Source organism: Polyergus mexicanus, unplaced genomic scaffold (genome assembly GCF_030449975.1).
Source record: "Polyergus mexicanus isolate NDT 795.1 unplaced genomic scaffold, iyPolMexi1.0 SCAF_25, whole genome shotgun sequence".
Classification (NCBI taxonomy): domain Eukaryota; kingdom Metazoa; phylum Arthropoda; class Insecta; order Hymenoptera; family Formicidae; genus Polyergus; species Polyergus mexicanus.
The window spans coordinates 4223652-4244736 of NW_027223345.1; the positions used below are offsets into that span (position 1 = coordinate 4223652).

The following is a 21085-nucleotide window of genomic DNA, read 5'->3' on the forward strand; positions in this document are numbered from 1 at the left end:
TTCGGCGCTCGTATTTCGGAGACAGGCGGGACACAATCGATGTCTCGAATCGAGGGCAACAAGCGTGCAGCTCGTTTAGAGAGAAAGGAAAGTAAGACATGGACGCGGGAGCTATACGCCTCCTCCTTCGTCTCCTCCTTCTTCTTTTGCGTCCGCTAACTCTTCTCGCTCACCTGGCGAGCATATAATGTAAGATAAGATAACTTTCCTCCACTTCTCTCTCTCTCTCTCTCTCTCTCTCTCTCTCTCTCTCGTCTCCTTTCAACTCTCCCTCTCCTGGACTCCCTCCCCTTCTCATTTCCTTCCCACAAGTCAGCATCATGCTTTTGGGGAGCTTTCCACCACCAGGGACGGTGCACATTCTGCGCTTCGATAAGAAACTGTGCGGCACGAAGACAGGATACGATCACAAGTATCACAGTAGATCGAAGCAGTCGATCAGTGTGGGCCGTTTTAAAACAACTATCCGGAAACAGGACTAGTGGTAATCGGCCGATGCAAGCTACTATACGTCAAGTAGAAGTAGCTGATCGTTATATGAACGAAGAATCGAAGAATTGTTACGCGCGGTGTTTTTTTTTTTTTTTTTTTTTTTTGCAAAGACGTGCATCCACCGAAGAAAAAATATTACTCGCAACGTTATACGATTTACGATTGTCCCTTCTCGTTTGTCGCGTGTGTTGAAAAAGTGTATCCCAAGGATCGTGTAAATTGACAATTTCAATCCGGACGACAGTTTCGTCGATTGCAAATTGTCGCGAAACTTCAGCAACGTGGAGCACGTGGCAGTAGAATGCATGACGGGTAAGTATAATGGGACGGAATCGCGGATTAAGGAATTCTATGAGTGTCGCGCTCCGAAGTATTATATTGGGACTCTGTTGTCAGGATAGAGCATCATCCGAGAGAGTTTTAAGATTCTCATTTTTTTTTTCTCGATTTTGTAGTTAATGATAAGAGAAAATTGCAGACGATAATACATCGACTCTTGTATATATAATTATGATACTTTGAGTATGAGTGTCTTGAAAAAGTATGGAAAATATTGTAATTTTAATTTTAACGTTTTAATAACGATTTATAGATGCGATGAATCAATTTTTCAATAGTTTCTCTGTTATATTCTTTTATAAAGATACAATTATGATGCATATTTGCGTAAATGAAATTCTTATATGTATAATGATACATATTGTGTATCATTATACAAGAATTGTTTGAGGTATCAATTTCTTCATTGCTACATAACTATATATTATTAGCTTATAGATATAGATATTATTTCGTTCCGATATTATGCGTTCCTATCTCAATCTATTCGTATATACAGTATCTTATATTAGTATTAATCACTTTAAAATTAACTGCAATCTAACGCAAGATTTATCTTATATCCATTTATCAATCTCGCTAGTAAAAGTTGATTTGTGTCAGAGATTATTATAGGTAGTTATTGGATCTAATATTGTTCCAGTTAAAATAGAGAGATAAAACGCCATTTTGCCAATAAAGTTTACCGCGTGCAAAAAAAAATCAAATACATATTTTAATAATAATAATAATATATATATATACATTCGTCAACAAAATTATCGTATAGGTAATTTCATGTCAAAATTTCGCATAACTTCAAATAAGTATAATTCCACCAAAAATGATTGTACTTGAAAAATTTTTTTGTTCATTCTCAAGCTTAAAGTCTGTACTTTAAAAATCATTTGTCAGATTTTTGAATTTATTCTCCCCCTCCTTCCATCGTCTTTTCAAAAGTAAGGACGCGTTATGTGTCCGAAAAATTGCATAATTCGATATACTCCACGGGATGGAATGAATTTTTTTCTCGCGATTTCTCATGATAATCATCGTAAAATATAGACTCTTTCTTGTAAATTAAAAAAAAAAAAAAAAAAAAAAAACCGTGCCCATTTTTTATTTTATTTTATTTTATTTTTTTTTTAAATTTACAAGAAAGAGTCTATATTTTACGATGATTATCATGAGATTCGCGAGAAGAAAATTCATTCCATCCCGTGGAGTATATCGAATTATGCAATTTTTTGGAGTTTTAACCCGTCTTTATTTTTGAAAAGACGACGGGAGGGGAGGAGGTTAAATTCAAAATCTGACAAATGGTTCTTAAAGTACAGGCTTTAAGCTTGAGAATAAACAAAAAAATTTTCTGTGCGATAATTTTGTTGACGAATGTATGAACGATTATATGTTATTATACTTTTTGTATTATATATCTATATATAATGTGTATGTTGCATAAAAATTATGAAATATATTTTAATTCCATACAGATACGATACATATATATGCTCTACTTTTTTATGTCTTAAGACAAGTAGGTCAAGGATAATATATCGTAACAGTTTCAATGTTATGAAAATTATACTATCGAAGTTAAGCATGACTAGTTTCTTTTCTGTGTATCATATGGAACTAGCAATGCGATGATATAACATTTAATGAAATTAATTTTGATCTTATTCAATTCTAATGAAAGTTAAATCTGTTTCAACATATGTTACACGCGATTAAGAGTGAAATTATACATGTCATATTGTATTGATAAATAAATATCTCTTACACATCTTTATAGCTTTCCAAGATTAAGAGAAAAGACGCGTTTGCGCGACGCTAAATCTCTATAATGATTTTTTATTAGATTTTCTAATCTCTTGAATCTCTTCTTGAACGTGAGAGAGAAGAATTTCTTGAGAAAAACTACAAAAAAAAAAAAAAAAAAAGATGGTCGCGGATGATTATGAGAACTGGGTCGGGGTGAAAAACAGGGCGATGTCTCGCAGAAGATGCACGTGACTCTTTTCACGTCTATCGTCATCGCACTGGGCGCGAATAGTGAAAGGAGAATCCACGTGACGAGGATCGAGAAAGCAATCGGCGCTTTATTTCGATCAACTTAACAGATTTGATCTCAGTCGTCTATCACGCGACTTCCCTATCCTAGGGATATGTATCATCGCGCGCGAGATGATACGTGCTAGATCAGATAGAACTCTGAACTGCGCGATATGAAGATCAGATGAATGTTTCGTAATTCAAAATCGTTCTTCTCGCGTTTACTTTTACCCGCTTTCGAATCCTTTCACCAAGCTAGTAAATCATTTGGTTTTTAATTGTCAAATAAAATACCAGTCTATGTGCGCGGCGATTCGCAGACATTGACGACGGTCGATCACTGTCCGCCTACTTAATGGCAATTATTGTATTTAATCGAGATGCTGTAGCACGAAATGTAGAATCGGCACAATGATAGCAGTCGATTAGCGAAGCGTATCGCGAAGGATCTCATTACAACCTTTCGACAATTATCCCAATTTGTTAAGCTAGCCAATCGCACAATACGCATCATTATATTATTTATATAATCAACACAATATATCGCTGATTTTCATTCGAAATATTTTATATTCATTCTTAGATTGTCATTTAAGAAAAATTTTAATAAAGTATTTTTATAATAATTTTGGTATTTTTAATAAAATGTTTTCTTTTTTTTTACATTCTTAATACAATGTATTATAACCTATCGGTATAGAAACGAAAAAGGATTGCACAACAATAGGGAAGAACTTTCTTGCGACATTTTACGGTAGATCTTTTTGTGAATTTTCACTTTTCATACGCTTCCTGACCATTGTTTCGCGCGTTCTCCGATCGGATTTCACGCGATTACGTACGCGGAATATCAATCCGGAATATCGACGTAATCTATTCAGGTAAGATTGAGATTTAAAAAAAAAAAAAAAAAAAAAACAATCAACAATAAATAGACATTTAATCAATGAACCATGATCCATTCAATGATCACAAAAAAGTTATTTCCCCAATCTTCTGATTTCATAAGATATTTAATTTATATTTTATAATCTAGCATTGTAAAAAGTGAATAGATCGTTAATTTAAAATGAATAACGTGTGTAAGAAAGAGAAATATATATATCTTTTTTCATCAAATCAAAATGTAGAGTATATCAAGCATATATATGAAACCTTTTTCCATTTTTTTTTTTTTTTTTTTTTTTTTTTTTTTTTTTAGGGAAACAATTCAAGAGACGATACATTTCACGCTTGTTAAATTAAGACTTTAAATTAAATATTGATTCCATATCGAATTAAGATAAGAATTGGGCTATCTTGAGATACATATTTAAAATACTACTGCTAACAATTAGGCAAATATATTGTAGGAACAAAGATACACCTTTAATTATGTAAATTACTGTAACAAGCATTTAGTTATGCTCTACTTTAAATATATAAGTTATAATAAATAAAAGAATTATGCCGCGACAAGGTGTATATATCAAAAATATTGCTTTGAACCCTGCAATTAATTTCCATTAAAATTAAAATTAATTGTTACGATTAAGATTACCGAATACACGAGGACCGGTTTATCAGGTTGCGCACGTGAGTGGCATACGAAATGTTCAAAATGGCCAGAAGGAATGGAAGAATCTAGATCTTCTCTCTAGTTTTAAATGTCGATTGACTTTTATTGTCTATTCATTATAAGGAACGAAAGGTACTTTTATCGCCAGCAAGCTACAAAACGAATAAGCATCAATCATTTCTAACATGTTCAATGTAAACCGCACGTTAATGTAATTTCACGACAAGCGGCAGTGAATGGAGCACGGATGTACGTGCGACACAATTGTTAGTCTCTTATAAAGTATGCTTTACTAAAAGGTTCAAGGTGGTGAAAGCTGCCGTGTTAGCTGCCCATACGTTATGCTACAGTATCATATTTTGTTATATGCTTTTTACACATTGGTTAGAAAATTCCGTAATATATAATATATGATTCTCATAACGTGTCTTAAACGAGTATGCAAATAAATACTCAATGGCGATTAATATTCAGAGAAATTAATTTCAATGTACAATATAACGCAGAAAATTTATTGAACAATAAAATCAGCGAAAGAAAAATTTTCTTTCTTGCCAAACTCAAAAATTAAGAACAACACAGTTATTCCCCCTCCCCATCGCGATAATTATCAGCAGCACGACATTTGTTACTGTTACATACGCGAAATGTATTTTCATTATCGCACAATTGTATCAATTGTGCACGCTTAAAAATTATGTAAACGTATCGTTTAGATTACAAAATGTAGGAGTAACTTTTACAGACAGGAAGCGTCCGCGATATTTTTTTTTTTTTTTTTTTTTACGTTAAAAGGAATAGAGATTATGGAAGAATTTCAAGTTGCGTCCCAGTTTCTCCGCTGCTCAAAATGCACCGGATGCAATATCCTTAAATAAGAACGCACGTACCGTGCAAGAGATATCATCGAGCTATTATGCCAGAGAACAAGGAGAGTTCATCGTCATGAACTACTAAAACATTTTATGTAATCTTCGCATATACAGACGGATTCTACACCGAGAAAGGAAATTCTTTTTATTATTGTTATCAATAAGAAATTTTTATATAATCTCCATTGTCGACTTCTTCCTCTATTAATTTCTATTAAAATATAAAAGAGATACCGAATTGCACATTTATTATACAATGTATTCCGTGTGTATCGTATATTGGCTTTGAAAAGAATATGCGAAAAGTATCGAGGCTTAATATGTAATTAACTGCTTCAATTAGTATTTGTATTCGATAAAATATGACTTTATTCGTCAATTTTAGCTTCGCCTATTACTACGACAATTTTGATGATCTATTTATCTTATATATTATACGCGAAATAGAAGAGAAATGAAGAATTATACGTCAATTGAAATAATTGTACTGTCACTTATTTTCGAACAGATGTCGGATCAACAAGATATGATACAATATGTGTATAAACGATCGTCGTGATTTAAGACAAGATCGAGGCAAGCGGCCTTTTGCACGATACTCTTTGACGTGGCAGAGATAATTGTTTGTACGGGGAATGTTGCAGATACGCGATAACGCGGACGCGATCCGCGATAATAAGATCGCTGCTGCTGCTGTTGCTGGTAACGGAATATTGCAATGGGCTACAATATGAACCTTTTGACTCTTATGCAAACGGAGAGGAGTGCGCCTTGATCCTGGACGCTCGCGGTAGAACCAGCCTTTACGACTACACCTATAATTTACTTCGAGGGTCGTTGTAAGTATCCCCATTAAGATCGAGTATGAATCCACGCGACGATAGCGATCTTAATTTAGCGAAAGCCAATGCGAAGGTAGACGACATGTTTCTTAGAAGTAACTGGAATGAACTTTCGTAAAATAAAATTACGCTATCTGTGAATTTTCTCGCATCCCGTTAATATAAATGAATCATATTTTTACGTTATTCATGGCTGATTAGTAGGCTTTATTTTAACGATGTGTTTATTCTACAACAAGAAGTGCCGGTTTAATTAAGACAGCCTGTATATATTTATTATTTAATTATTATGTATTGTCAAAATTTTATTATGTAGTTATTGATAATTGCTGATTATCGCTTAAGCGCGATATTGCTTTTTATTGTGCTACCGATTACCGAAAAGTATCAATAGAAGTAAATAAAAATTATGTCCTATCAGTCGGATACCTATCCTAGGATATATCGTAAGAATTAAAAAAATACAATTATCGCCTTATTATAAATCGTATTCGCCAACTGCATGGAAACCTACGCTTACATAATAGAGTCCTCATTGGACATTCTGAACTTTAAAATTGAAAGGATTAGAGAAAGTGGAAACTTTGGTCGTACAGACAGGACTTTCACTATCGTCCTGTTCCCGCAGGACTGCTGATTTTCAATATATTCTTACCGATTTTCTACATAAAGTCGTATATACGCAATTCTACGCAAACTGCGTTTGCGAAACAAAGGTTGTTCCGTGTGTCTAATGGAAAATATGTCTAGAATAAACTGTACCGTGCGCAATTTTTCAATTCAAAATTTTTTGCTCCTATTTTCTTATATCTTTTTTACGATTACATAAATTTTGAATAATTTTCATATAGATTTTATTTACATAGGAATTAAATTACACTAGGTTCCTATTTTCTACCTCAAATAAATAAAGGAACGATCTCCTCACTTGAAAGAGGAACTTTCGGCAAAACTACAATATAAATTAAATAATTTTAAAATAAGATGATCCGACATTATACTTAAAGTATCAAAGTAGATGTTAAACTGAATATTAAAGTAAGAGAAAAATTTCAATTCGGGTTACGACCACTGTAAAATATGCTTTCCCTATCGAACTTGTGTAAAAGCGGCCATTGCCAAGCAGGATCGCGTTTATGGTATGGAGTCGTAAACGCGTCGTGTAACAGAAGTGACAGTTAAAGGTGTCGCGGTAAAGCCTGCTCTGTCCCATTCATCGTCTGTATAGAGAATTGCATTTACCGTATCGTATCACAGTTTTAATCTTCGCATCCAGGCACCTCATGCGATGCAACGTGAAACTTGTGATTATCCACCCCGTTTTTCGCGCCCGGCGAGACGGACATGTTTATCGTTTGCGTGTGAAATCTCGTGAAATCTTCATAAGAATCGAATTTAACTAAGATGCCGATTACGAAGATTACAGTTGCGGTTTATTTATTGGACAGTGAGAATTGAGGAAAGGAAAACTTTTCTGTCTAGCGTCGAAATTGAATTAACTAGTATGTTACAAGCACAGGAATCTTATCAAAGGCGCGCCACTAATAAAATACAAGAGATCACGTTACGGTAAAATTGTTTTAAGCTGAATTGCCAAAGATCGTGGTAAACAAAAATAGCGCGATAATGGCCTCACTAATGAGGAGAGAAAGGATTAAAATTATATGTCAATGTAAATCATCTAAATATTCTAAATTCCACCCGTCTTTGCATTTGAGTAGCTTGCATGAATTCAAGTTGTTTAAAAATTGTAAAACATGACAACGTTCGATAATGTTCAATAATGTTAATTTGGATATATCGTTTTTTTTTGTTTTTTTGTTTTTTTTTAATATTCATGAAAACATTAAAAATAATTAATTAAAATTAATTATTATTTGTTTCGTATAAAATTGTACAGCGAAATATAAATACAATACCTTCCTACAGAAAGAGAAAATTATTTTCAATTTTAATTTATACCTCGAAAGATTTGATGAAAACCGATGCAACTGCTCTTTGCTCATCTAACAATAATAGATGTAGGATTAATTTCTAGTATTTAAAAAATGAAAAATACATCGATACACGCGTAAATATTTAAAGATAAAATTCAACAGATAGATGCAGAGAAAATGAAATAAAATTCATATAATATATCGCGGAGTCATATAGCGCACGCGAGTAAATTAATAGCTAGTTAAATAGTTACTCAATAAAATCAGAAGTAGCATTAGTCAGGAATTCGCGTACGCGAGTCGCGTGATCTGTGTCGACCTACTGTTTAGGTAGCCGGTACGACATTGTAATTTAATTGTACGCCGTCCGATTAGCGATGTCACGCACCTACTTGGTTCCGAGGCACTCGGAATGTCAAACAGGTGCCCGGGGACACGATATAACGAGAGACCGCAATTGCACCGCGAAACGATACTGCCGATCTAGAGATCGAAATTGCGCGTGCTATCGGCTGTGAAAGCGAGACTTGATAATGTTTCGAAAGGATTGCACTAAGGAGTGCAAAAAAAGGAGAAACGGATTCGATGCGCCTCGCAATCCTCTGCTCGAAACGGACTTGGAAACGCGATGACCACGAAACGATCTCGTAGCGGCGAGAAAGCTGGATTATTTTCGATTACCGTGAATACCACGCGTAATAACGCGACAACGTTGATTATTAAACGTGGTGTATTAAAGTACGGATTTGCCCTGAGCTGAGAAAATATAATTCATGTATATTGAGAGAAAGAAAAAGGTATACCCTTTATCCGGCTTGGCGTAATTCGCATTTATCACCGGGTGGTGGCGAGAATGGGCTACAGCAGTTGGTCGAACCAGTTATGGTAAGTGCGTCGATGCACGGCATCGTTATAGAATGCTTTCGTTATTATTATCGTCGATTGCGGCATAACGGTGGAAGCACTCGACCGTAATTAGACGCGGCAAACTGCCTATCTCTCCTTCTCTCTTTCTCTCTCCTTCTCATCTCTTAACGCTTTTGCATCTTGAATACTTTATGATTGGTAATCCGCGTCGCTTGGATCGGATGTTTAGACCTCTGTCGATGATATATATATATATATATATATATATATATATATATATATCAGTGTCTTAAATAAATTAAACAAGTTGAAATCCTGTTATGCTAAATAGTAACGTTCAGTGAACGTACACGGAATTTAATTGTACGGTCGTGTGCCGATATTTCAAACTGCCATATCAATATGTCACGTGCGTGCGATAAATGATAAAAATAATATATTTTTAATATGCGCTAAATCACTTATTTTGCAACCATTTAATTCCGAACATTTTTCTAAAATTTCTGATAAAGATCAATTTTTACATACGCATTTTAATAAAATATATAGAATTTTAATTCGGAATTAAAGAGAGAGAGAGAGAAAGAAAAAGCGATTGAGATACGATCGCAATAAGCGTAGAGACGGGAGGATCAAAGACGGAAGCTGCGGATGAGCATATGATGCCGAGAAATGCGCAAAATTGTTTCAATCGATCTTCGTCGGCAATGTGCCAGGAATGGCATGTCAATGCCGATAGATTTCGCGATGGAAACAGGATATGAAAGTCAATTCAACCGCATTCATAACCGAGCTCGTTTAGGATAGTTTCCGATTATCTTGATACGAAATATCTACACTCATAAGATTCGCTCGTCCGTCTCTCGAGCGAATATCTCTCGCGCGAGGCTTCCGAGAGCGTCGGTTTTCTCACGAAAGTAGGCTACACAAACGTTAGGTAATTAACCCGATGGTGCAGAGGAGGGCGAAAATAGGGGAGGGGCTGCAAATAATATCCGCGCTGAAAAAGATCGAGTACGCGTCCAACTTTCACCCTTGTTCTTTCGCAGCCCTACCACGGGAGGAGCTGAAACCTGTATCACGTACGACGCCGTTAATCATGCTTACGTCGAGGCGAGGAAGCGCATTAGTGAGTGTATTAAGTTTCATTAAAAAAGATTAATCGCGTACTATCTTGTAAATTTATCGATAATGATCGATACGATGTTCGCGCGAGTGTCGTTTCGACACGATTAGTCATATATATTATATGATAAATTCATTACGATCGATATCCGTGGAATCTTTTACATTGTTATTCGTTTTTTATATCTTGTTATGTCGCTTATATGTAATAATCTCTCGTAGATGTCGCGAGACCAAAATCAGAGATATGGCGACCGGAGGACCTGGCAACGGTCGGCGAGCTGCTTCTTGACATTAGCACGAATCTCGCGCAAACGTAAGTCTCCCTATCGACCTCTCTACCAACAGGATTTCCCCTTCTCCCCTTCTCCTTCACACACCCCGCGCCGTTTTCTTCCTCTTTCTCTTTAATTTCTTTCTGACTTTCTAATCATCGATCATCCAGATACGGACTGACCTACGAGGAGATAGAAAAAAGTCTACCGTTGATCGACACCTCGAAGACCCTGATCCGCGAGGTTTGTCCCGCCTTTCTCAGCAACGTGCAATGTAGGCCGGGCAAGTATCGGCGATACGATGGTCTTTGCACGAATTTGCAGAATCCCACATGGGGGGCTACCTTGTCGCCTTTCGCGAGGTAATTATGATCTTTTTGGCTTTTTTTTTTTTTTTTTAATATAAGGGATAAAACTCAAGGTCTCTTTTACTTCTTATTCTTGCAGATTGATAAGTCCGCAATTCGCGGACGGTTTATCGTCGCCAAGGATATCCGTAACGGGTCATAATCTACCATTATCCCGAATCGTGTCGCGCACCATGCATCCTGACGAGGGTTATCACGATCATGCTGGTACTGTTATGGTTATCGCGTGGGGACAATTCATGGACCATGATTACACTTTAACCGGCACGCCTCTAGGTACTTTCTCATTCATTATTTTCGATACAACATTTGCAACGGGTTCCTCTGCCGCGACAATTGTTGACTTCAACGCCAACTTGGCATTGATTATTACACTTTCGTTAGAAACAAACCTTCCCCTGATATTGATCTTATTATCAAAATACAAAAAGTTATATTTAATCAAATAAATAAATAAAAATTCGTAATCTCTCGATATTTTACACAATTTGCGGTAAAGCGTGATGAAAATCAATTAGAGAAACAAGTCGTGTACAGGTATATATATATATATAAATTAATTAAATAATACATTAATTTATCTATATAATTTTTCTCTGAACAAACATATAAATGATAAATGATAAAAACATTTAATCGCTAATACGATAAAAATTTTTTTCAGCCAAAAAGAAAACTATCGGCAAAATAATTAGATTGAATTACAATTTATGCTTTTTAATGAAAAGTATTCTTTATCGACTAATATGAATAAGGAAATGTAACCTCCTTCAAAAGTTGTACGGGCTAACGTTTTCGTCAGCCATACGCTACAACGATTCAAGCCTGTCGATTTAATCATGCAACTAGAATAGGAAATTAGAAAGCGAGCCTGGACGGATTGATTGCTCATATTGCGTGGAAGCAACTGTATCGAGATATTTGATATATGCTCTCACGCGCGCATCGGTAGATCGCTCTCGCTCTCGTAGAAGCCCTTCCACATTTACCGTATATATCGAAAGGGAGGGTAACTACGAGAGAAAGCGAGCGATCATTGCCCGAAATAAGCCAATCACCGATCATCATGTCCGTCCATGACGTTTCCGAGCAGCGTTCATCGATTTGAGATCAAATCGCCGCGAATGCGTCTATCAGAATTGGCAAACCGCTGACTTTCGTAAGTAATCATTGCTGAGAAATAAAAGCGACTCTATTTGCGCCAATTATTAAATTGTTCTCGGAAAAGGGAATAATTTGGAATGCAATCTTGTTTATTATATCGCCCCTTGGGGCGATCTCACGCATGTGTGCGTTTTCTCCGAGGAAAGATCATTAATCGACAACGTCGATTTTTCCTTCGTTTAAAACACCATTGGGATTACGACAGTCGAGAGAGAGAGAGAGAGAGAGAGAGAGAAATAGCCGTAATGTTGCATTCAATCGCGAAAACTGATATTCCGTCGATTCGCCGTATGAGAAATATGTGTGAAGCGTGCGTAATAGGAACGCGCTATCGCTCTCTGCTATCATTACGTATCGATCATCGCGTTTGCAGATCCCTTGAACCGAAACGACCCGGAAGAATGCTGCGGCCGGCCGCCACACCTGAAGAATCCTTATTGCAATGAGATTCTCATACCGAAGGATGACTATTTCTACAGGCTGTTCAATGTGCATTGCATGGACTTCGTTCGCGCTTTTCCTGCCGTTCGACCTGGTTGCCGTCTCGGTTCCCGAGTGCCTTTCAATCTTCTTACAGGTGTGCTGGACGGTAATACCGTTTACGGCATCACGGAAGCCTTCGCTAGGTAAATCACAATGATTTGCTTCTAATTCGAATTTTAATAGAAAATAATTATTTTCAAGTATTTACGCAACAGAAAATGCACATTCCTCATCTAATTTACATCTAAAACGAATATGAAAATTATAATTACGCGAATTTTTAAACAATACGCGTATATTATGTGACGTGAAATAATTATGCTGTATCTGTACAGAGAAATTCTGACTACGTTAATTTAAAATCGCAATAATCGCAATTTTTTTTTTATATTATACAGCAATATTAAACGCGCATATAATATATATTAAATTCACCGCTCTTCCCCTTAATAATAGATTTTGAATTTAAAATTCGATTAAATAGAATTCGATTTTCGCCTTGCTGAAAATTTGATCCTTCAAATAAATATTTCAATTCGTCAATTATAAAAAAAATCGTCAATATTATAATATTTGTCAATTTCCAATTCGTAAATTATAAGTGCATATTAAAAAGAAAAATAAACGTAGAATAGCCGGTATGCAAATACGTTTAAAAAATTATGGCAAAAAAAAAAAAGAAATTTGTCGAATATATTATACATATAGTATTTTATAATAATGTAAGAATAAGCATCGGGAAATATATAAATCGCTAATTATTCTCTAGAATATGTCAATTAGGAATTTTCGCCTGTACGCGTTTGGCGAGAAGCTTTATCCTATCTTATTCCATCTTTAAACGATATAGGCATGCACATCTATTACGCCAGTGACGACAATAAATCAGTATTGCGTTGTTCTATTTTTTACAACAGAGACACGTGCCTTCGGTTCTTTGCACTTTCTAATATGTAGCACGAGATGCGATCTACGAATCTTATAGTTGCTCAATCTTTGTTACCCTCCTTCGTGACATCATCCGACACAAACACGATTTGCTATGTATATTTCCTGTTTCTAATAAGTAATATATATATATATTTCTTTTTATCTAAATACATATAAGCATTATGTGTTATATCCAAATGCAAAATAAATTTAAAAACGCGCTCGTTAAATTTCCGTAAAAATTTCTATAAAAAAGTTCTTGTTCTGACATTTCAAATTATTTCGGAAATGTTTAAAAAAAAAAATTAAATTGTCGTAACAACTTCCGTGAAATCCTTCTAAACTAAAAAATCAAGATTCTAAAGATTAGTGCGTAATATCCTATGAGAGAGAAAGATAATTGTGCGATATATGCGAGTTTTTATTTTATTTTTCAGAAAACTCCGGATGGGTTACGGTGGATTATTGCGAATGAATCCAGTTTTTTCAGAATATGGTCTTAAGGATCTATTGCCGCTAAAGTTGGATATACCAGATGAAGGTTGCACTCGGCCAAACAAATCTATGTACTGCTTCGAAGCTGGTAATTTATATTTTCTACACATCAAAAATATGCAAAATCTAATAAAAATCATTTCAAATTCAGAGAATATTTTTCCAACCATATATATATACCAAAAATGAAAAATCGAAGCTTTAACATGAAATTTACATGAATTTAATATTGAACATTAATGCATATGAGAATATTAAAGATTTTGCCAAATAAAATATTAAAAATTGAAGTGAAGTATATTTTAAGAGAGGAATGTACAAAACTTTAAATTTATTATTAATTACATTAAAATGTTTTTATTATTAAAAATTATCTTGTTTGTTCTAAAAAAAAAAAAATAACTTCAAAAATTTTGTGAATATTTTTTAAAAACAGATGAAAAAAGTATTCAATCAGTATATCTTGTCTGTAATATTTCCCAATATTTTTCCCGCGTATCATATAATAGTTATTGCACGTACTCGGTATATAATAGATGGTGGTCGTGACAAATCAATCGTTTCGTTATTACAGACCGACACTTTCGAAGTAATAGCTTTAAAATGCGGCGTACGATCGCGCGGGCGTCGGACTATTAGGTCAACTGTATTCATTTGAATTTACAATGAGCGATACATGAGTCAGCGTGAGTCGAATGTAACCGTACTAATCTAACTATTCTAATTTCTGCTGATTTTTGCACGTCCGATGACACAAGACAATAGAGTAGTAAGTCACGCTCGTTACTGCCTTCTCGCGCGGCGCCGCTTTACTGCCTATGCATTCTCGAAATGGCCGTGATCGATGTTAGATCGCTCTATAATTTTACCCGGCACCCCACGTCTTTCTCTTTCTCTCTCACTTAACTCGCCCAGAAATTATATTCCCACGTCAATCCGTCGATTATCCGGGAAACCTCACAGCGACGTGTACAATGAGTCTGATGGGGGGGTTTGGCGAGACAAAACAATTCGATCGCGACGATAATTGTATGCACTTATCACGCGCTCATACATCTTATAAATCATAGATATCTGGATCCGGAATATAGACAGAAGCAGGCTGAACCATAAATCGTATGCATTCGGCGCGGCATCTCACCGCATACCCTGTACTTACGTTAATCGCGTGTTACGGAAAATTCAATTGCTGCGCAAAATTGGCTGTTATTATTTCAGTTTTTGTGAACAGTATGCAATTGATTTAATGGTCGTTTTAACTATCATCGGTAGGCATCGTAACCGATATCGCATGATTATCAGTACGCCGATACGATGCGGATGAGAAAGAAAGAAGCGGTACAGTAAAATTTTGTATAATGATTTAAATTGTTGTTTATTCTTTATATAAATTAAATTATTTTTATTTGTCTTTATTCTGTATATTCTAATTATTAGTTTATTAACAATGAGATATTTAAATCAATTTGTTTTGCGCGATCAAAATTTGTTCGTCGCACGAAAAGATGTATGAGATAAGTATGGAAATTTCTTATTTCCATCTTTAAGGCAAAAATGGTTTCGCGATGGCAAAATTATCACGCCTGGAAACTTTATCATTCAGATATCTCTTCAGTTAGATCTGAACTAATTAAATTTATTACTCGGCATAATAATTAATAGAACTAAAGAATTATCTATTTTGTAAAAGTGTCGCGAATTGTTACCTTCGATCGTGCGTGAGAATTAATCATCTTTTTAAAATTCCAGACAAGCTTAATAACTGTATCAGTCATCTCTCTGTCTTTACTTTCAGGTGAAATTCGCGTGAACGAGCAATTGGTACTTACTTGTATGCACACCTTAATGGCACGGGAGCATAATCGGCTCGCTAAAGCGTTGGCCGCCGTCAATCCGCACTGGGACGATGAAGTTCTCTTCCAGGAAGCCAGACGCATCGTCATCGCGGAAATTCAACATGTCACTTATAACGAGTTCCTCCCGATATTACTCGGCAAGGATGTCATGCAGAAATTCGGACTTCTTCTCGAGAAGCAGGTAAGTGGGATTGATGATCCTGAAATGAAAGTAGCGAGAAATGCGTAAATTAATTATTATTAATTATAGTTTGTGAAAATAATTTCACTTAGTGACTAAATGAATATTCGTATAATTGTTTTGTAAAAATTTCTAATAAAAATATCAAATAAAAATTTCCAATGATCGATTAAGACGTTCGACGACGTATGTTTATTTTTCAAACAGCCATAAATAATTAATAACAGCCGTGTTGACGTTAAAGTATTGGGTTTTTTTTTTTTCGTAGAATTACTGGGACGGATACGATCCGAGTATAAATCCAGGTGTAATAGACGCTTTCGCTGCTGCTGCTTTTAGATTCGGCCACTCGTTATTGCCTACGGCTGTAGAACGGTGGAGTAAAGCTCACAAATTTATTGGTAAGCGACATTGCGCAACAAAATTACACTGCAAATACAAAATGTGTATGAGAAATTATTTTTCCTCGTGAATATATTATCCATAAAATTAATGAAAAAAGATTAAATTTTACAGGAATTTTTTCAAATCTTATTACAAATCTTATTTGTTTTTATAGCTTCGAAAAGATTGTCAGACTTGATAAGACGACCGTACGATTTGTATCGCGCCGGTGTGCTCGACGAATATTTCATGGGTTTGATGAATCAAGTTGCTCAGGCTATGGATGATTCCATAACGCAAGAAGTAAGACAGCGATAAGCACATCAATAAAATAATGCAATTACGCTACCATTACACGACTTATATTTTTTTTTTACAGGTGACAAATCATCTGTTCAAAAAAGCAGGGGCAAAATTCGGAATGGATCTGGTGTCTTTTAATATGCAACGTGGTCGTGAGTTTGGTATCCCAAGTTACATGGAGTTCAGGTGAGCAGAGCTATCACAGATTATAATTCATATTTAATTGTAATTGCATATTTTTCACGCAATTATAATCCTTTATATTTATAGTAAGTATATAATAAGCGAGAATAAATACAACTGAAGGATAAAATTGAACGTGTTTCGATAAAATATCAACGAAAAGAATACAGCCGTAGAGAGCTAATAAAATTAATTGCCTCTTAATAATCGAAAAAAAAAAATTAGTAGAGCAAATGCAAATATATTATTGAACAAAGAGAAGAGAGAATTCTTCTTAAATATAATTTAGTAAAAAAGAAAAGTGTAATAAAATAAACCACAGCCAGCACTAATAAATGCGTTAGAATTAATTTTATAAGTGAATATAAGAAATTATTTATTTGCACTCGAATAATATATTGTATAGATCCATTTCGATTTTATAATTTCAGAAAATACTGCGGCCTTCCCGAAGCGAGCACCTTTGAGGAATTATTCGGTTCCATGCCGAATGAAACTGTCAGACGATATAGCACCATCTTCGAGTGAGTATAAAGTGTCTGTAAAACGCCATCGGCGAAAACCTTCGGAAAGATCGATCGATCGATCAGGTTTTGCATCTCATTACTCAGTTAGTGGACCGATTGCGCGGCGATTCTAAATATAGCGTGTTCAGAAATAACGGCTTCATTTCGGCCATGCTCCTTTTCAGACATCCCGCAGACGTCGATTTATGGTCGGGCGGCGTATCCGAAAGACCACTTCCGGGTAGTATGCTCGGGCCAACCTTCGCCTGCCTGATCGCCACGCAATTCAGTCATTCGCGTAACGGCGACAGATTTTGGTACGAGCTGCCGAACCAGCCATCGTCCTTCACTCTCGGTGAGAAAGAGCCCCTTTCGAATCCTTTCGTGGGATCGCTAGTCGCGCGCGATCCAAGGACTTGATCGATAAAATCGATCGGAATATAACGAAGTGATATTATACCTTCTGAAATCACACTCGCTTTCACTTTTCTAGAGCAATTGAACGAGATTCGAAAGACGAAGCTCGCCAGACTGATCTGTGACAATACCGATCTTATCGATACGATACAAATCTATCCGATGGTCCTTCCCGATCATGAAATGTAAGTGAATATAATTATTTTTATACGTGTATCATTAAAATGAAATTATAAAAATAGCGAATAATGATAAATATTCGAGTTTATAACTGTCAAAAATATGAAAGAGAAAGAAAAATTATTTTCCAATTACGTTACACACATAAGCATTACAACTTTACTTCATTCACTATAAAAAATAAAATCCATAAAAGAATATCTATGTATTATTATTTATTATATTACTATTGTTGTTAAATATATATATATTTTTTTTTATTTATATTATATTATTTTATTTCTATACTACTCTTATCTTATTATTATATTAAGAAATTAAAATCTGTGTATTTTGTTTAGTTGAAACTAATAATTTTCTGCTTCATTTTGCTAGATTATAAGAATTGATTTGGAAAATAAATAATTGAAAACTTTATTTTTACAATTTTATTGCAACAGAAATCCTCGAGTGCCATGTCGAAGCGGTATTCTACCCAGCATCGACTTATCGAAATGGGCCGATTATCCGGCGACGAGTCAAGCCGCACAATACGTGAGTAATCTAGCAGACCAGTACGGGCAGTTGGGGAAATAAAAAAAGGGTCTGTTCCACCACTCTAGAAATAAACAGAGCGCCCTTAGGCAAACACCACCATGTAATCAACCGAGTCATGAGCCAAGAAGCCCAACCTTTAGGCACTCTAACCCGAGATCACCCCGTAGGCATGCACGTGTTGAAGTAGAGCAAACAATTAAACACATTAAGAATCCACGTTTAAGTCAAGAGAATCATTTAAACCGTGTAGAGAGTAATGAAGAAGCACAGAGTTGGCCAGTGTCGATCATAATATTTGATCTGCCATTTCGGACGGTTTGTAAATTCAATTAAAAAAACCTCGATTTATATGACGCTCGATAATAGCTCATACCAATGTCGATGCAATCGTGTCGTTACGATAGCAAGCTTCGATTTAGATTGTACGATACCGACAGGTTGATTATTTAAAGATAACGCGTTACACGTCGACCCTGGACAAATTAAAAGAATCACTTTCGATACCACAGTAATCCTTGTCGAAACAAAATGTACATATTGCTTCTCTTAGTAAAAGTGCGTTATATATTTCGTCTACACTGCCGTAACAAAAAGCAACAAAAATTTCATACATAGATTCAAAAAATTTACTTCAACTCTCCGAAGCCGAGTGCTATTTATGCGTCAAAAGTTTTGTTTCTTTTTTTTTATATGCAGAAGTTTTTTTATAGTTACGTAATGTTACAGTTTAAATGATACATATCGATTGCACAAATTTTAATATTATAATTGGATTTTTTTCTCCCATAATCTTTATATAAAATTTTCCATTATATTATTTTATTTTATTTTAGTGTTATATTTATAATAAATATATACAGCGATTTTTAGCTATGTCGAAGATGTCTGCAAATAAATATATTGCACTTCGCTTATACTGCAACTTGGCAGATAACCCCGCCCGAATATCTAAATATTCGTCACGAAATTTGGCCCATAGTTTGTATTACGTTAAGTCACGTGCATTGATCATGTAGATTGCGTTTAGTATTTTATCATCGAAATTTTTTCATTAATGTCAACAAACTTTTAAAACTATATTTAATATATTTAAACTTTTTTTTTTTTCACTCGCCATATATCTTTTATTTTTATTAATAGTATCTCACGTCTGATTAAACATAATACTGTGTAACTGCATACACAATACACATTTTGTATATAGTAAATTACAATCAAGTCGAATTAATTTTTTTTTTTTTTTTTTTTTCCCCACATTATCGCCTATTACATTATCCTTTTAGCGTCGCGGATCACTGTAATATTTAGCAATGCTTAATGCTCTAGTCCTTTCGATACTACTGTGGAATAAGTTGATTTTTCCATCGAAACATATACAAAAAATGATCTACTTCACATTCCGTATCTTTATAAAAAAAAAAAAAAAGATAAAGATAAAAAATATTTAATTTAATATAAAGATTTTCTGAAAAGAATTGAAATTCTCTCTTCTGTTTTTTAAGTTTAATACAAAGCGCGATCATTTGACTATGTACTCGATTACAATTGCGAATAATGTATTGTAAGTTGAAATCTAAAAAAGAGTCTTCTCTTATCCGGAATATATTACATAATTTATTATATGACGAAATTTGTATATTAAGTGCCATCCTTCTAAATATAATATTTTAAACAATAAAACCCTTTTTATTATCGTTTTATTTTATACATTTTGCGTATGTGTTTTTTATACGGTTTTCACATTGTCGATTAAGAAGAAACTCGATTATCTCATTGTATACAGACATTATTTGTTGAAAATATTTTTTCGTTTCCCTCTTCTTACAATTAGTGTTATTAAAATTATTATTTTTTTTTTCTTTTCTATAGCATAGCATTGATACATGGAATCTAGTCTCATTATTTGTTCACGGCTATCCCTTTGTTTCGTACATACATCGCCTTGCACACTCCTGTACATTCGTCCTCAATATCCAACATCAGGGATATTGGGTAAAGTACAATATATCGTGTGCGCGAATATATTTTTAGAATCAGATAATCGCGTTTGTTCTCAAAAATATACGATCGTACAGTGTTATTCTAATTCCATTCCCTATTTCCCCGACAACTGCCACACATGCACCACATTAGTATCTACCTACAATTACCTATTGTACTATAGCGATTGGTGGAGGAGCAATTGCTCGACGCATCGAGAGGTCCGGTGAAACCGGCAATGGTACGGGAGCACTACGACAGACAGCAAGCTTATCGAATCTTCTTTGACAATATTAACGGCATTGCTTCGTATCTGGGCTTCATGAGAAAGTAATTGCAGAGCATCGCAAGGAGACAAACGACTGATCGTAAAATATTCATCGCCTTCATACTTCGTTACGGCGTTCTAAGATGTATCTATCTAAAGTGCATCATACAAAGGGGGAAATACGGTTGATCGACATCTATACACATATGTATGTATAGCAATTTGTATATATCGTGTAGCAGTACACACGTATGTACTTACGAAGTATCTTTCTTAATGCACTAGGAGGGCTCGATAATAATAGTTTGGATAATTCTAATAGAAATCTTTTTTCATCCCCCATCCCACAATAAAGTATAATCAAATATTTATATATTCGTAATGTTAATTATATAATAATTGAAATGAAATTTCGTGGAATATTTATATCGCGTTTTAATAACGATGACTGAGCTTGAGTTAATTATCAAAACAATAAAAAATTATTATTTTTCTATATTATTGCTTTA

The 21085-nt window shown here is 34.7% G+C and overlaps 1 protein-coding gene across 2 annotated transcripts; it reads left to right on the forward strand.

The window, feature by feature from the left end:
- The first annotated feature begins 360 nt into the window (after nucleotides 1-360).
- Cysu (Curly Su) lies at nucleotides 361-20928 on the forward strand. Of its 2 annotated transcripts, none has more exons than XM_070313781.1 (17): nucleotides 361-804; nucleotides 5940-6134; nucleotides 9991-10070; nucleotides 10289-10382; nucleotides 10512-10703; nucleotides 10789-10985; nucleotides 12247-12499; nucleotides 13724-13869; nucleotides 15577-15818; nucleotides 16087-16219; nucleotides 16378-16505; nucleotides 16582-16691; nucleotides 17120-17212; nucleotides 17380-17549; nucleotides 17688-17796; nucleotides 18232-18325; nucleotides 20493-20928. In XM_070313781.1, the coding sequence occupies exons 1-17, from the start codon at nucleotides 794-796 to the stop codon at nucleotides 20640-20642; spliced, it is 2397 nt and encodes a 798-aa protein (XP_070169882.1). In that variant the 5' UTR covers nucleotides 361-793; the 3' UTR covers nucleotides 20643-20928. The 2 variants fall into 2 exon arrangements, with proteins under 2 accessions (XP_070169882.1, XP_070169883.1); XM_070313782.1 differs by lacking the exon at nucleotides 20493-20928 and adding an exon at nucleotides 18394-18534.
- The last annotated feature ends 157 nt before the right edge of the window (nucleotides 20929-21085 follow it).